The 16,930-nt window shown below is 45.0% G+C and overlaps 2 protein-coding genes across 3 annotated transcripts in view; one reads left to right on the top strand and one right to left on the bottom strand.

The window, feature by feature from the left end:
* Window positions 1–16,930, top strand: part of MLH1 (mutL homolog 1) — an 86,451-nt gene that overhangs the window by 53,534 nt on the left and 15,987 nt on the right. The window lies entirely within an intron of this gene.
* Window positions 4,830–6,111, bottom strand: LOC138424428 (protein FAM98B-like). The gene is given in 2 exon segments (XM_069561297.1): window positions 4,830–5,010; window positions 5,012–6,111. Coding segments are annotated over 2 exon segments (1,248 nt in total). The 5' UTR covers window positions 6,094–6,111; the 3' UTR covers window positions 4,830–4,844.

Raw genomic sequence — 16,930 nt, 5'->3', positions numbered from 1 at the left:
TATTCATTGATTAGCTCTAGTAATTTTCTGGTGGAGTCTTTAGGGTTTTCTATGTAGAGGATCATGTCATCTGCAAACAGTGAGAGTTTTACTTCTTCTTTTCCAATTTGGATTCCTTTTATTTCTTTTTCTGCTCTGATTGCTGTGGCCAAAACTTTCAGAACTATGTTGAATAGTAGTGGTGAAAGTGGGCACCCTTGACTTGTTCCTGACTTTAGGGGAAATGCTTTCAATTTTTCACCATTGAGGACAATGTTTGCTGTGGGTTTGTCATATATAGCTTTTATTATGTTGAGGTATGTTCCTTCTATTCCTGCTTTCTGGAGAATTTTTATTATAAATGGATGTTGAATTTTGTCAAAGGCTTTGTCTGCATCTATTGAGATAATCATATGGCTTTTATTTTTCAATTTGTTAATGTGTATTACATTGATTGATTTGCAGATATTGAAGAATCCTTGCATCCCTGGGATAAAGCCCACTTGGTCATGATGTATAATCTTTTTAATGTGTTGTTGGACTCTGATTGCTAGAATTTTGTTAAGGATTTTTGCATCTATGTTCATCAGTGATATTGGCATGTAGTTTTCTTTTTTTGTGGCATCGCTGTCAGGTTTTGGTATTTGGGTGATCCCAACAGTTTCTATTATGGCCGCCAAATTGAGGAAAAGTGTCAGATCAGCTTCTTGCCTACCTGTTCAGTCAAGACCACCCACTGTCCTACAGCTGAGCCAAACCTGGTATCTTTCGGCCGAGCCCCCTACCCCACCCTCCCAGTATCTTCCAGCTGAGAGAGCAGGTACTTGTTACATACTGTCACGTAAAACTCAGAATCATCAGCCAGTGTGGGAGATCTGAGAACTGTAAGAGACTTAACTAAATTCATCTGGACTCTCCAAGGAGACAGAGGGGTACAAGGGGCCACTGCTGGTACCCAGGCTCTAGTTCCTCATAAAATTCAGGCCAAGGAGGGAAGTCCACTCTGGGTCACTGCGTGGGTTGCCATAAAACTGTCAAATGCACAACATGAGAGTTGTGAGTTAAGTTTTATTTGTGGCAAAATGAGGACTGTAGCCTGGGAGATAGCACTTCAGGTAGTTCTGAGAAATTGCTCCAAAGAGGTAGTGGGGAAGGTCAAGATATATATGACTTTGGTGAAGGGGAAGTACATGAAGTCCAGTTATTTTTGCAGAAGGTCTCCTGAGGGTTACTGCTGGTCACGAGGAGCACATGTTACCATGAAGGAATTTAGTGCTTTTCTAGATACGAGGAGATGCAAGAACTGGGCTCATAAAATGAGTTCCTGAGCATAATCTAACTCTCTGAAACCTGTTAAGCCAGTTTTTCCCCAGCACAAAGTGCCTCATTCCTGATCTCCACCCCTTACTTCCTTCAGGGGATGTTGAAGGTCAGCAACTGCAGCCCACGTGACTTAATCCTTACAGAGGTGGATGGCAAGTGCCAGTTTGTAGTTGTCAGCATTGTGGTCAGAAAAGATGCTTGATATAATTTCAGTTTTCTTAAATTTGCCAAGGCCTCCTTTGGTGGCCCAGCCTGTGATCATTCCTGGAGCGTGTTCCTTGTGCACATGAGAGGAATGTACGTTCTGCTGCATTTGGACGGAATGCTCTATAAATATCAGTTAACTCTAATGTGTCATTTAAGGTCTGTGTTACCTTGTTGATTTTCTGTCTGAATAATCTTTCCATTGATGAAAGTGGGGTGTTAAAGTCCCCCACTATTATTGTATTATTGTCGATTTTTCCTTCTATGGTTGTTATTATTTGCCTTATATATTGAGGTGCTGGTATGTTGGGCACATATATATTCACAGTTGATACAGCTTTTTCTTGGGTTGACCCCTTGATTGTTTTGTAGTGCTCTTCTTTCTTTGTCTCTTGTAATAGTCTTTATTGTAAAGTCCCTTTTGTCTGATACCAATATAAAATATTGATATAAATATTGATACCGTGGCTTACTTTCCATGGAATACCTTTTTCTGTCCCCTCACTTTGTATGTGTCCCTAGATCTGAAGTGGGTCTCCTGTAGACAGCATATATGTAGTCTTGTTTTGTGTCAATTCAGACTGCTTGATATATCAGTCTCTGTATAAACAAGATTGTTTTAAATTGCTGGTATTTTAATCTCAAATGCGTTTCCAATATCCTGCATTTGTCAGTATCCTTTTCTCACAGTTGCTGGTTTCGATATTATATCTGCAAGCATCTGATTTCCTACCTTTTATTTTACGTTTGCCTTTACTAGTGAGCTTTTCCGTTAATGATTTTCTTGTTTCTAGTTGTGGCCTTTTCTGGCTAGAGAAGTTCCTTAAGCATTTGTTGCAAAGCTGGTCTGATGGTCCTGAATTCTCTTAGCTTTTGTGTGTCTGTAAAGTTTTTGACTTCTCTGTTGAATCTGAGTAAGGGCTTTGCTGAGTAGACGACCCTTTGTCGTTGTAGGTTCTTCCCTTTCTTCACTTTAAATATACTGTGCCAGTCCTTTCTGGCCTGCAGAGTTTCTGCTGAGAAGTCAGCTGATAGTCTTATAGGAGCTCCCTTGTATGTTTGCTGTTTTTCCCTCATTGCCTTTTAATATTTTTTCCTTTGTCTTTTGTTTTTGTCCATTTGGTTGGTTTGTCTTGGTCTGTTCCTCCTTATGTTTATCCTGCCTCGGACTGTCTGCTTCCTGCACACGGGTGATTGTTCCCTTTCCCATGTTAGGGAAGTTTTCCATTATTTCTCAGGTCTTTTATATATTTCTTTTCCTTCTAGGATCCCTATAATGTGAATGTTGGTGCATTTAATGTTGTCCCAGAGGTTTCTTAGACCTCATCTCTTTTCATTCTTCTTTCTTTATTCTGGTCTTTGGCAGTAATTGCGACTATTCTGTCTTCTAACTCACTCGCCTGTTTTCAGCTCACTCTTCTTCTGCCTCAGTTATTCTGTTATTGATTCCTGCCGGTGCATTTTTCATTTCAGTGATTCTGTTGTTCGTCTCTGTTCTTTAGCTCTTCCAGGTCTTTGTTAAACATTTCTTGTGTCTTGATCTGTGTCTTCATTTCCCCGGATCATCTTCACTGTTGATACTCTTTTTCCTCCAGTGGATTGCCTGCCTCCACTTCGCTTACTTGTTCTTCTGGGTTTTTATCTTGTTAATTCATCTGGGACACATTGGTCTACTCTAATTTTGTCTACCTTCCTGTGATTTTGGTTTCCATTTTGCAAGCTGCAGGGTTATAATTCTTTTTGCTTCTGTCCACCCCCTGGTGGATGAGTCTTGTCTAAGAGGCTTGTGCAGGCTTCCTGATGGGAGGAGCTGGTTCTTGCCCCCCGGTAGGAGGAGCCCACTGGTGAGTGGAGCTGGACGTTGTTCCTCTGGTAGACAGGACCACGTCAGGGGGTGCGTTTATTGAGCAGCTATGTGCTCAGGAGGATTTTAAGCAGTTTATCCCAACCTGTTGGTTGCTTAGCCTGAGGCATCCCAGCACTGGAGCCTACAGGCTGTTGGGTGGAAGCGGGTCTTAGTGAGAAAATGGCCCCTTCCAAGAGGGCTCACACTGGTGCCTTCTGTGTCCTTGTCCCCACAGTGAACCACAACTGCCCCCCTACCTCTGCCGGAGACCCTCCAATACTGGCAGGTACATTGGGCCCAGTCTCTTATGGGGTCATTACTTTTTTCCCCTGGATCTTTGTATACTTGAGATCCTGTGCACACCCTCTAAGAGTGGGGTTTCTATTTCCCCCAGTCCTGTGGAATTCCTGTGATCAAACACTGATTTTCTGGGGATTCCTACTTCCATTGCCAGAGCCACAGGTTGGGAAGCCTGATGTGGGGTTCAGAACTTTCAGTCCTCTGGGAGAACTTGTGGTATAATTATTTTCCAGTGTGTGGGTTGCCTGCCTGTAGTGTGTGAGATTTGATTTCATCACTATTGTGCCCCTCTCACTGTCTTGTTTTGGCTTTTTCTTTGGATGTAGGGCATCTTTTCTGACAGGTTCCAGTGGTTTTTTGTCAGTGGTTGTTGAGTAGTTAGTTGTGGTTTGGATGTTTCATTAAGAAGAGGTGAGCTCATGTTCTTCTCTGCCATCTCATCTCCTTGATTCCTTATACTTTAGTTACTCCTTGGTGTAAGAATGGCTGGGTCTGCAGTCACTCCACCTTCCTTTGGAGTCTCCTTCAGCTTCTCCAGTTCCTGGGCAGCTGTGTGTGTTCAGTTCTCTGACAAAGGGCTTCAGGCTCTGTTGCCAACACCTCACCCCAAAAAGATGCTAGTGGGCCAGCTGTGCCACTACCTAGGCAGTGGCTGGGCACTCTAGATTGTGAAGGCTTTTTCATGAACAGAAATTCTTAGATTTAATGTGGGCAGATTTTATGAGTTTATTACATGTTGGATTTATTTTTTTTATTTTTTTTACAGATGAGGCAATAAGTTTATATTCCTTTCCACTACAAATAGGGTCATTTATGTGTCTCAGACCTGAATAAAATACAGGTAACAATCTAAATTCAATCATGACAATAAAATACTTTCCATTTTCCAAGTATGATGGTAATAATATATTTACACTTTTAAAAATATTTTTTCCTCATTTTTTTTCTTTTTTAAAAAGACAGAACATGCTCAAGAGTACACAGAGTGTGGGAAAAATCATCACTTTGTCTAAGAGATCAAACAGTAATATAAAGCAGTGTTCTTTTACATAGTCAAGCCAATTCAAGAATGATACCATCAGGGAATCTAACATGGTGTTTACTTCAAAGATGACACTCAGGTAGTTATTTAGAATACTATGCCTAATGTACCTATCAAGAAGGAAGCACTGCTATCTAAATTTTGTGGCTTTTAGTATCTTCTATATCCACCACCACCTCCTCCATACGGATCTCTGTAACCTTTTCCACCATAGCCTCCTCTTCCTCCATAGCCTCCTCTTCCACCATAATCTCCCCTGCCTTGGAAACCTCCTCCTCTACCACCCCCTCCCCCAGCACCTCCCCACCCCCCCCCCTCCCCCACCACCTCCCCACCCCCCTCCACCACCTCTCCCACTCCCACCACCTCCTCTGCCACCTCCCCCACCCCAACCACCCTTTCCACTGCCTTCCTGTCTCTTTTGCCAAGGCGGCATCTCAGGGGGTGGTGGTTCAATTTCATTCGGCCGTCCTCCCCTGTCAGGCACCCTTCCCGTCAGCACCTTATTAATGGCACATGCTGTCTTCTCCCGGCTGGATCCACTACTTGTCCTGATGATCTTCGACAGATCTTCACGGGCAGCAAGTAAATGTGCCAAGGTTATTGTTGTCTTGGGTGACAAAGCATAACGCTTAGGTTGGTAAATTCTTGCTGTGTCATCTGTTTTTAACTTTGCTCTATCAGACCACCCAAAGGACTGCACTGTCACATCTAATCGTTTCATCAACATCCGCCGGCGGCACTCATATTCACTTGAAAGAGCATCATTGATTCTTTCCAGTTTTTCCGCCTGTTCCAGATTTAAATCAGTTTTCAGCAGTGGTTTTCCCACATGATTTTTCTGGACTTTTGAGAGAGTATCTTTCACCTTTGATTCCACTTGGTTTAGCATAAGCGGAATGTCAGAAGTTGTTGACTTGGGAATCCCAAGGGTATCGCAGATAGCCTGAACTTCCTGATAAATTTCACTATTTTTATCTAATTGAGAATTTTTACACTTCTTGTTCTGTAGTATCTGTAAAGCTTGAAGCTCTGTACTTAAAAATAACAGTAGTTTCAAACAATCTTCCTTCTTTTTTAAGCAGTCTTTAATATTTCCAGATATGAGTACAGAATATGGACATGCCATTTCTTTTAAAAAGCCACTTATCTCAAGCTGGAAGCTTTCTAGATCATCTCTCCCGGCTGAAGTGATACTTTCTTCCAAGTTGCACAGTGATTTTATTTGAGAGCTTAACCAAACACAGAGCTCTGAAAATTCAGGTGAAGACAGTCCACTCTCTGCTGCCTTTGTAAGTACTTGCTCTTCTAACAGTGGTCCCTTATACCCCAGCGCCTCTAGAGTATCCAGCACGTCCCCCTCCATCGTAGGTTTGGGACCCGGATCCGGCCCTCTCATGGTCCTTCGGCCCGAAGCTGTTCCTCCGGATTTTTTTTTTTTAAATGAAGCATAGTTGATTTACAGTGTTGTGCTAATTTCTGCTGTACAGCAAAGTGATTTGGTGATATATATATGTTCACTTTTTTAATATTCTTTTCTGTTGTGGTTTATCATAAAATACTGAATGTAGTTCTCTGTTCCATACAGGAGGACTTTGGTGCCCATCTGTTCTGTATACAACAGCTTATGTTTACTTACAGCCTGTCGCTCCCTCTCTCCCCTAGCCCCTCCGTCTTGGCTCACAGGCCTGTTCCCTGTATTCAGGACTGGGCTTCACAGGCAGGGTCATTTGTGTCGTAGCTGAGACCCCATGTGTGAGCAATGCCAGGAGCTGTTTGTCTTTCCCTTCCCAGCTTGCTCCACCGAGTGCGATGATGTCTGGTTGCATCCATGCTGCCACACACGCATCACGTCATTCTTTTGTGTGACTGAGGAGTGTTCCATTTTACGTGTGTCTTCTCTATCCTTTCATTTGTTGATAGGCATTTGCTTCCATGTCTTGGCTATTGTAAATTGCGCTGCTGTGAATATAAGGGTGCCATGTATCTTTTTGGATTAGAGTTTTGTGTGGATTTAGCTTCCCTGGTGGCTCAGATGGTAAGAAATCTGCCTGTAATTCAGGAGACCTGGGTTCGATCCCTGGGTGGGGAAGATCCGCTGGAGAAGGAAGTGGCTACTCACTCCACTATTCTTGCCTGGAGAATTCCATGGACAGAGAAGCCTGGTGGGCTGCAGTCCATGGGGTTACAAAGAGTCGGACATGAGTGAGCGTTTCGCATACACTGATGCATTAAGTCTCCACTCTTGACCACTGGAAGCAGAGTTGCTGGGTTCAGGGTTTGGCACACCTTGAAGGTAATGTCCAGGATGTTTGTTACAAGAGTCTGATATCTTGTTAACTTTCTGCCGGTCAGCCAGTGATGTCTTTTGATTTCCAGCACAGATTGTACCTGATGAGGGGTTAATACATCTAAGTGTTGTCACAGGGTGAGCTTGGATACCTCATTAACAAGCAGGGCTACTACTGCCCGCAGCCAGCTTGGCCATCCCAGGGCTGCAGAGTCCATTTGTTTTGGAAAGTAAGCCACAGGTCTCTGATCCAGTCCCAGCTTTTGGGTCAGGATGCCTACTGGCTAATCCCAACCTCTTCATGCACATTTAGGGTAAAGGGCTTTCCCACGTTTGCAAGCCCCACTGCTGGTGCTCTGTTAAACTCAGCCTTTAGAGCCTCAGAGGCCCTTTAGTTTATTGATGGTCCTTATTCTGTTGAAGGGGTTCCTTTCTCCTCCCTTTAGGGCCTCATATCAGGGTTTAGCTATAGGGCTGTCATTTAGAATCCAGATATGACAGAACCCAGCTGTCCCAAGAAAGCCTTGGAGTTTCTTGGTGGTTGGAGATGGTATGCACTAATTGCTGTTTGATCTATGGCCAGGGTTTGTTTGCCCCTGAGGTCAAAACAAATCCTAAACATTGAACTCGTTGCTGTGAAATCCGAGCCTTGGTTGGAGAGACTTTTATCCACTTTTTGCCAGAAAATTTAGGACCCTATCAGTATTTTGATCTGAATTACTGCTTATCAATGTCATCAACAGATTGTAGCAGAGTTCTCTTCTCAGGGCTCAGTTTCCTTGATTCCCTTGTTAATGCATTTCCAAAAAGATGGAGGCTGTCCTTGAAACCCTGGGGAAGCACTGTCCAGGCATATTGGTTAGCCCCCAGGGTGTCAGGGTCCCTCCATTCAAAGGCAAAAAGGCATTGAGAATCTGAATGTTGGGGAATCCAGAGAAATTCATCTTTGTGGTCCAAAACAGAAATCCTGGGTGTTCCCTCGTTGGGTGAGGAGGGTGTGTGGGTTTGGCACCAGGGGGTAAAGAGGGATGACTGCCTCACTCACTGCTGCTGAGTCTTGCACCAGCTGATACTGCCCGGCAGGCATCCGGACAGGAAGGATCAGGGTGCTGCAGGGGGACTGGCAGGATCTGAGGAGTCCTGTTGTAGGAATTTGCCGAGCAGTAGTTGGAGTCCCCTCAGGGCCTCAGGCTTCAAAGGATATTGTCTCTTCCAGGGGTGTTTTCCTCAGGCCTTAAATCTTATTTTTTATTGGGGGAGCACATTTTGCCCTTCCTGGCACTGAGGTATCCCAAGCTACAGGATCTACTTATTGTCAAATTTCCTGAAGGATGTTGTGGGGGATATTTTGATGCCCACCAGGTGGGTCCTCTGGGGTTGCTCACATATGCATTCTCTGTTTGGATTCTTTACCTCCTTGGACTTCATCCTGTCCTAAGATTATGTAGCAGATCTCACCCGAGGAGGGGGCTGGGCATTCTGGCATGTACAGAAAGGAGTGAGTAATGACAATCCACCCGACGTTGACGTTGCAGGCGTGGGGGAGGCGTAAACCACCTTACCTTTAGCTGGCCAAGTCAGGGCAGGTATCTCCAGTGTCCACTGGAAGCCGCTTTCTTACCTGCCACATCGAAGAAGTCTCTCTGGAGTAATGAGGGTGGACAAGTGGGATGTGGGACCGGCCAGGCATCTGAGCCTGTCAGTTGGGGTGTGGAGATCACTCACAGGGAACTGGGGCCAGTCAGGGTCACCCCTCTGGCATCCCACAGGAGGGTTAGGACAGCCCCCCTCCCGGTGCCCCCCTTTCAGACAAAAGGCATGACTGGTTCAGACCCAGGTGGTTTCTTGGTGGTGTGTTCAGCCTTCTCAGGCCTCCACGGTCCCCTCAAGGTGGTGGGTGAGTCGGAGCCACCAAAAGCTCTGTTTTCTGTATTAGCCTCTTATCTTGATTGGCCTCCTCCGTTAAGTCTCGGTTGTTATAGACCTTTACAGTGGGGTTTGGGCCCAGCCTCAAGTTTTTGTCATTTTCTCTGGATATCAGGAGTAGCCTGAGTGATAAAATGCACGGCCAGTAGTGTCTCCCTTAAGACTCAGGGTCTGTATCGGTGTCCTTCCCGAGTGTCTCTGTCACTGGCTCAGGAAGACTGCTGGGGTTTCATCTTTTTCCTGTGTAACCTCTCAGGCCTTATAATAATTTACAGGCTTTGGCACACCTTTTCACTCCTTCTGATAGACAAGTAATGTAATATCTCATCCTAGCCTGGCCTACACGATTGTCACAATTGGATTGTGGGTCATGTTCTGGGGTTACATACCCGCCCCCCCTCCGCACCCCCCCTCCACCTGGTGGATTGGTGGCCAGTAGGCCATCTGCTATTTCCCTGGCCTTTTTCAGTGTATGCTGCTTTTCATCCGGGGTGCAGCAGTGGGCCAGAATAACCCTGATGTCCTGCTATGTGTGAGAGAAAGCCAACACCAGCCTGAGAAATTTACCCCTAAGCTTGTCAGGGTTCTCTGAGAATCTGGCAAACCTCTCCTTGCAGATTAACCCGGTTCCTTTAAGATCTCTCTTTGGGGATGCCCTCCAGGGGCCCCTTAAAGCATCCCAAAGTTAACTGGAAGTCAGGAGAGTTTCATTTAGAATTCGCTATTTGAAAATTCTGTCAAAAAGTTTTAAAACACCCAGGTAGATAGGATCATAGGTTTCTGTGAAACAATCCTTACTCCTTGAGCTAAGGTGGGAAAAAATAAAAAGTCGATGTAGATCACTTAAAGGCACAGGAACTCACACGATCTGTTATCAAAAGGGCATCCAGGACAGCTTTTGTTCTCCTATGAGAGAGACCAGTCCAGTCCTACACCAGTCTGCTCTTAATAAAATCCATTTACCTAGTTGAATTTAATCCAACCTTAGAAAATCCTGACCACATACAGAACTCTTTTCTCATTGCTCCACTTCTGCAAATCGTCTGCCACTTTCTATAGCTATACATTGTGTCGTGTTCCCTCCCCATTCAGAGAGCCAACTCCAGGACAAAAGCATCTTTTTTCCTTTTAAACAAAATCTGTTTCCACTCCCCAGACTTCCTTTTCTGAATGCACACATCCTACTTTTCCTAAGCAACCAGGAACTGACCCTTGCATTGGCATTCATTCCGTTGTTGCTGTTCAGTCACTTAAGTAGTGATTCTTGTGACCCCATGAACTGCAGCACTCCAGCTTCCCTGTCCTTCACTGTCTCCCAGAGTTTGCTCAGACTCCTGTCCATTGAGTCAGTGATGGCATCCAGCCATCTCAACTTCTGTTGTCCCCTTCTCCTTCTGCCCTCACTGTTTCCTAGCATCAAGTGGTCTTTCCCAGTGAGTCAGCTCTTTGCATCAGGTGGCCCAAGTTTTGGAGCTTCAGCTTCAGCATCCGTCCTTCCAATGAATATTTGGGGTTGATTTCCTTTACGATTGACTGGTTTGATCTTCATGCTGTTCAAGGGACTTTCAAGAGTCTTTTCCAGCACCACGATTTGAAAGCATCAGTTCTTTGGCGTTCAGCTTTCTTTATGGTTCAACTCTCACATCCATACATGAATACATGACTATTGGAAAAACCATAGCTTTAACTATATGGATCTTTGTTGGCAAGGGGATGTCTCTGCTTTTTAATATACTGGCTAGGTTTGTCATAACTATTCTTCCAAGGAGCAAGTATCTTAATTTTGTGGCTGCAGTCACTGTCTGCATTGATTTTGGAGCCCAAGAAAATGAAATATGACATTGTTTTCGCATTTTCCCCATCTATATGCCATGAAGTGATAAGACTGGATGCCATGATCTTTGTTTTTTGAATGTTGAGTTTTAAGCCAGCTTTTTCACCCCCCTCTTTCACCATCAAGAGACTTCTCCTCACTTTCTTCCATTAAAGTGGTATCATATGCACACCTGAGGTTGTTGATATTTCTCCCAGCAATTTTGATTCCACCTTGTGATTCATCCAGCCAGGCATTTCGCATGATGTACTTTGCATGTAAGTTAAATAAGCAGAGTGACAATATACAGCCTTGATGTACTCCTTTCCTGATTTTGAACTAGTCTGTTCCATGTGTGGTTCAAACTGATGCTTCTTGACCTGCATACACATTTCTCAGGAGGCAGGTAATGTGGTCTGGTATTCCCATCTCTTGAAGAATATTCCATAGTTGGTTGTGACCCACATAGTCAAAGGCTTTAGCATAGTCAATGAAGCAGATGTTTTTCTGGAATTCTCTTGCTTTTTCTGTGATCCAGTGGTTGTTGGTCATTTGATCTTTGGGTCTTCTGCCTTTTCTAAACCCATCTTGTACATCTGGAAGTTAGCAGTTCACCTACTGATGAAGCCTAGCTTGAAGGATTTTGAGCATAATCTTGCTGGCATGTGAAATGACTGTAACTGTACAGTAATTTGAGCATTCTTTGGCATTGCCTTTCTTTGGGATTGGAATAAAGACTGACCTTTTCCAGTCCTGTGGCCACTGAGTTTTCCAAATTTGCTGGCACACTGAGTGCAGCACTTTAGCAGCAGCATCTTTTAAGATTTGAAATAACTCAGCTGGAATTCCATCAGCTTCACTAGCTTTGTTTGTAGTAATGCTTCCTAAGGCCCACTTGACTTCACACTCGAGGATGTCTGGCTCTAGGTGAGTGATCACACCATCGTGGTTATCTGGGTCATGAAGATCTCTTTTGTACAGTTCTTCTGTGTATTCTTGCCACCTTTTCTTAATCTCTTCTGCTTCTGTTAGGTCCTTGCTTTTTTTGTCCTTTATTGTGCCTATCTTTGCATGAAATGTTCTCTCGATATCTCCAGTTTTCTTAAAGACATCTCTAGTCTTTCCCATTCTGTTGTTTTTCTCTGTTTCTCTGCATTGTTTACTTGAGGCTTTCTTATCTTTCCTTGCTATTCTCTGCAACTCTGCATTCAGTTGGGTATTATCTTTCCCCTTTTCCTTTCCCTTTCATTTTTCTTCTTTTCTCAGCTTTTTGTAAGGCCTCCTCCAACAACCGCTTAGCCTTCTTGGATTTCTTTTTGTTTTGAATGGTTTTGGTCACCACCTCCTGTACAATGTTAATGAACCTCTGTCCATAGTTCTTCAGGCACTCTGTCTAGGCACTCTACCAGATCTAGTCCCTTGAATCTATTCATCACCTCCGCTGAATAATCATAAGGGATTTGATTTGGTCATACCTGAATGGCATAGTGTTTTCCCAACTTTCTTCAATTTTAGCCAGAATTTTGCAATAAGGAGCTGATGGTCTGAGCTACAGTCTGCATCAGGTCTTGTTTTTACTGACTGTATAGAGCTTCATCTTTAGCTGCAAAGAATATAATCAATCTGATTTCAGTATTGGCCATCTGGTGATGTCCATGTATAGAGTCATCTCATGTGTTGTTGGAAGAGGGTGTTTGCTATGACCAGTGTGTTCTCTTGGCGAAACTGTGTTAGCCTTTGCCCTGCTTCATTTTGTACTCCAAGGCCAAACTTGCCTGTTACTCCAGGAATCTTTTGGCGTCCGACTTTTACATTCCAGTTGCATATGACTAAAAGGACATCTTTTGGTATTAGTTCTAGGATGTCTTGTAGGTCTTCATAGAATAATTTAACTTTAACTTCTTCAGCATTAGTGGTTAGGGCATAGACTTTGATTGTTGTGATGTTGAATGGTTTGCCTTAGAAATGAACCAAGATCATTCTGTCATTTTGAGATTGCAACCAAGTACTGCATTTCAGACTCTTTTGTTGACTATGAGGGCTACTCCATTCCTTCTAGGCTTAGCTCAGTTGGTAAAGAATCCACCTGCAATGCAGGAGACCCAGGTTCAGTTCCTGGGTTGGGAAGATCCCGTGGAGAAGGGATAGGCTACCCACTCCAGTATCCTTGGGCTTCCCTGGTGGCTCAGCTGGTAACAAATCTGCCTGCAATGCGGGAGACCTGGGTTCAATCCCTGGGTTGGCAAGATCCCCTGGAGAAGAGAACGGCTGCCCACTCCAGTATTCTGGCCTGGAGAATCCGTGGACTGCATAGCCCATGGGGCTGCAGAGAGTCAGCCGACACTGAGCGACTTTCACTTTTAGTTCCTTCAGAGGGAGTCTTGGCCATAGTGGTAGATATAATGGTCATCTGAATTAAATCCGCCTGTTCCCGTCCATTTTAGTTCACTGACTTCTAAAATGTCGATATTCACTCTTGCCGTCTCCTGATTGAGCACATCTAGTTTATCCTGATTCGTGGACCTAAGATTCCGGGTTCCTCTGCAGTATTGTTTGCAGCATCCAGACTTAGTTTGACCACCAGACTCATCCACAGTTGGATGCTGATGCTGTTGCCCCTTTGGCTCAGTCTCTTCCTTCTTTCTGTAGCTGCTTCTCCGCTCTCCCCAGTAGTATATTGGACACCAACCACCCTCGGGGGTTCATCTTCCAGTGTCATCTTTGGCCTTTTCATACTGTTCATGGGGTTCTCAAGGCAAGAATTCCATAAATTGGTAGAAAACATTTCAAGGTGGCACCGTACATCTTTAGTTTCTCTCTCACAAGACGAAAGTAGATAAATTTAGACCTTTTTAGCAATTAATGTTCCAGTATTTTATCTTATTTGAAATTGCCTGGATATTCAGTCAATTCCTATTGTTTAACTTATTTTTAAACTTACCAAAATTTGGAGGGAGTGTTTTAGATGAAAGTTTTCAAAACATGATTAGTCCTAAGGGGTTTACCGGAAAGTTCTTATCCCAGTTACCTTTACTTCCAGATTTAATCATATCCGGTTGTTTTCCCTGTTGACAGATTTTATAACGGAAACGCTGTGCACTTACTGATCTCTAGTAACCCTCGGCACAGTGAGAGTGTTACACTCAACATTGGTGCCTCTAAAGACAGCTCTGTATTGATTAAGCACACAGGGTTAAGCCAGACAAGCCAGTTTCTGTAGAACCAGAGGTCTCATAGTTCTCCTGCTTGAATTTAAAATGTACCTCTCCTTTTTTCCCCTCAGTCCAGGGGATCGGATCAATCCAGGGCTTGCTGAGAGCACAGACAGAGCAATTACGTTGCAGAGGGCGAGGAGAGAGATGCAGGCCCCTCCAGCTCAGGCAGGAGGGGAAAATGCAGGCTCCTGTCTCTTCTTTCTGTTCTTTAAAATCCTACCAAGTACCCCAGGGCTGCCGTGTGGGCTGTGCTTGTATTTCAAGGCTGAAGTGCTCCACCGTGCCCACAGTGTCACAGAGACTGGCAGAACAGCTGGACAGACAGAACCGTATCACAAAGACAGCAGTCACAACACTTAAAGACACAAAAAGCTTTCAGGATAAAGGGGCCGGTGGTGTAGGAGTGAGGACTGAGGAAGAGGTACAAGGAGGAGGGGCAGAAAAGGCTGAAAAACAGAGAGGGCTGTTTCTACCCGCCCCTGCAGGTGGGCTCAGGCACCAAGCAGCGCTTCCAGAAAGGGCCAGTGAAGGAGGGGGCGCCCTGTCCGCTGCCACCCGATGGCCAAGCCCAGACACCAGCCCATTGTTTATTGTCTGTGGGACTGCGACCCAAGGGTGGGGCTCTGACCGCGCAGTGTAGAGCATCCATCGTGTAGAGCATAACAGCAGTCTGCTGCTGCAGTCTCTTCCCAGCAGGGCTTCTCTTGGGGGCAGGAAATAAAGGTGAGAGTGTTGGGACAGTCAGACTTCCAGCCACTACACGACCCGAGGGTGGAACCTCTGTCTCTCTCCTGAATCTCAGCGGGAGCCCTGTGGCCCGGGCTCCGTGCAGGGTGAGGCGAGCCTCTCCACCTCTGCTGGGCACCCGCCAGAAGGAGCAGGTCTCACAGGCTGAGAGGAGGGATGCTGTAGCTGCCTGACGTCCACCCTTGGGAGGGAGGACAGAGAGAGAGAGAGGAGATTTCAGGAGAGGGAAAAGGACAAAGGCGGGGGGAGCCGTTGCCTGAGTGAGGTACTGAGGCCCCTGGGGCCAGGAAAGCAGCCTTAAAATGAGGGGATGCTGAAACAAGGGGTCAGGTGGCCACTTGTCACCCAGGGGCAGCTGCATTCCTGGTCCCAGAGGGGCCCAGATCCTCTCCCCAGAAGGGGACGGGCCCCATGTTGGGCACTGCAGAATATGTTGCCAACCAGGGTTCTTGGCCTCCTTGATCAGAGGCCAGATGAAACATTCAGGTGCGGCCTTCTTGGGGCCCCTGCTGCAGCAGGGATCAGAGGGACACAGACAAACAGGTTCCCTTGGGCGCTCCCCACTCACTTTCAATCTGCGGGTGTCCTTTGCCCCAAAGTGGGGCTCTTGTGGGCAGCCTGTTGTAGGCTCTGGTTTCTTAATCAAGTCTGGCACTCTGTGTCTTCTGATTGGAGCATTTAGTCTGTCAACTTTTAACGGAATTATTGGTAGATATGCATTTATTGCCATTTCAACCTTGTTTTCCCAGTTGGTTTTGGATTTCCTCTTTGTCCTCTTTGTTTTTCCTGTTGTGGTTTGATGGTTTTCTTCTGTATTATACTTGTGTTCTCTTCTTGGTTTATGAATCTCTTGTATGTTTTTCATTTGTGGTTATCATGCTTTTCAAGTGTTAACCGCATCCTATATCTGCTTGCCTTAGGCTGAGAGTCTAGCACATTCTAGGAAATGAACAAATATATATACATTTTCTTTCCTCCCTCACATTTTATGATTTTGATGTCCTTTTCTGCATCCTTATGCTCATCCTTTTGGTGTTTTCACAGTGGTAATTATTGATACTGACCAGGGTTCTTAGCCTTCCTTCATCAGTGGAAATTGACTGCAGGCCAGATAAGAAATTCAGGTATAAGGCTTTATTCAGGCTTCTGTGCCGGCTGCAGGAGTGAGTGAAAACAAATAACACGCTCCCTTGCGCACTTGCTCCCCAAGTGGGGGACAAGCTTGTTCCTTATATGGGGTGAAGGTAGGGGTGTGTTCAGGGGTTCAGTGGGCGTGGCTTAGGTGGTTTTGCCCGCCTCTCTGGTGGTGTTGAGTGCACTGAGGGCATGCACAGTACCTGCTTTTCTCGAGACACCCAGGTTTTGTTCTTGGCTCTTCAGAAATAACATCTTTTTTTTCTTTTTGCCTTTGTTGTATCTTTTGGTCCCGAATTTGCCCCAACTGTACACACACAGGGTTGTTTTTAGTCCCAAGTAGTTTGTAGCTTGAGGAGAGGTGTGTGCAGGGCCAAGCTTTGCAACACTGCAGCAAAGGGTCCCAGGTCCCAGGCCTGTCTCATGACTTTCACAGATGGCGTTTTATTTTTTTGTTTTTAATCTGTATGGCTTATTTAGGTGATTTGCTTTCCAATTGTGAATTTCTATTCTCTACAGATTCTTATTTTTCTCTTTAGAGAAGCCTTTCTATATTTTGGGCTTCCCTAGTGGCTCAGATGGTAAAAGAGTCTGCATTGATCCCTGGGTCAGGGAGATCCCTTGGAGAAGGGAATAGCAACCTTCTCCAGTATTCCTGCCTGGAGAATCCCGTAGACAGAGGAGCCTGGCGGGCTACAGTCCATGTGGTTGCACAGAGTCAGACATGACTGAACAACTAACACTTTGAATATCTCTTTCACGATATATTTAACATTGCTATATTCTTTTAGTTTCTGGTTGTCTGAGAAATTGTCTTTCCTATTCTAAATGATAATTCTGTTGGGTAGACTGTCTTAGGTTGCAGATTTTTCCCTTTCAAGACTTTGAATATATCTTGCCAATCCCTTCTGGCCTGCAACTTTTCTAGCTGCAACTATCAGAAATCAGCACCCCACTCCAGTACTCTTGCCTGCAGAATCCCATGGGCAGAGGAGCCTGGTGGGCTGCAGTCCATGGCGTCGCGAAGAGTTGGACACGACTGAGAGACTTCACTTTCACTTTTCACTTTCCTGCATTAGAGAAGGAAATGGCAGCCCACTCCAGTGTTCTT

Source organism: Ovis canadensis, chromosome 19, assembly GCF_042477335.2.
Source record: "Ovis canadensis isolate MfBH-ARS-UI-01 breed Bighorn chromosome 19, ARS-UI_OviCan_v2, whole genome shotgun sequence".
Lineage (NCBI taxonomy): Eukaryota > Metazoa > Chordata > Mammalia > Artiodactyla > Bovidae > Ovis > Ovis canadensis.
This window is presented reverse-complemented; position numbering and strand designations above follow the sequence as displayed.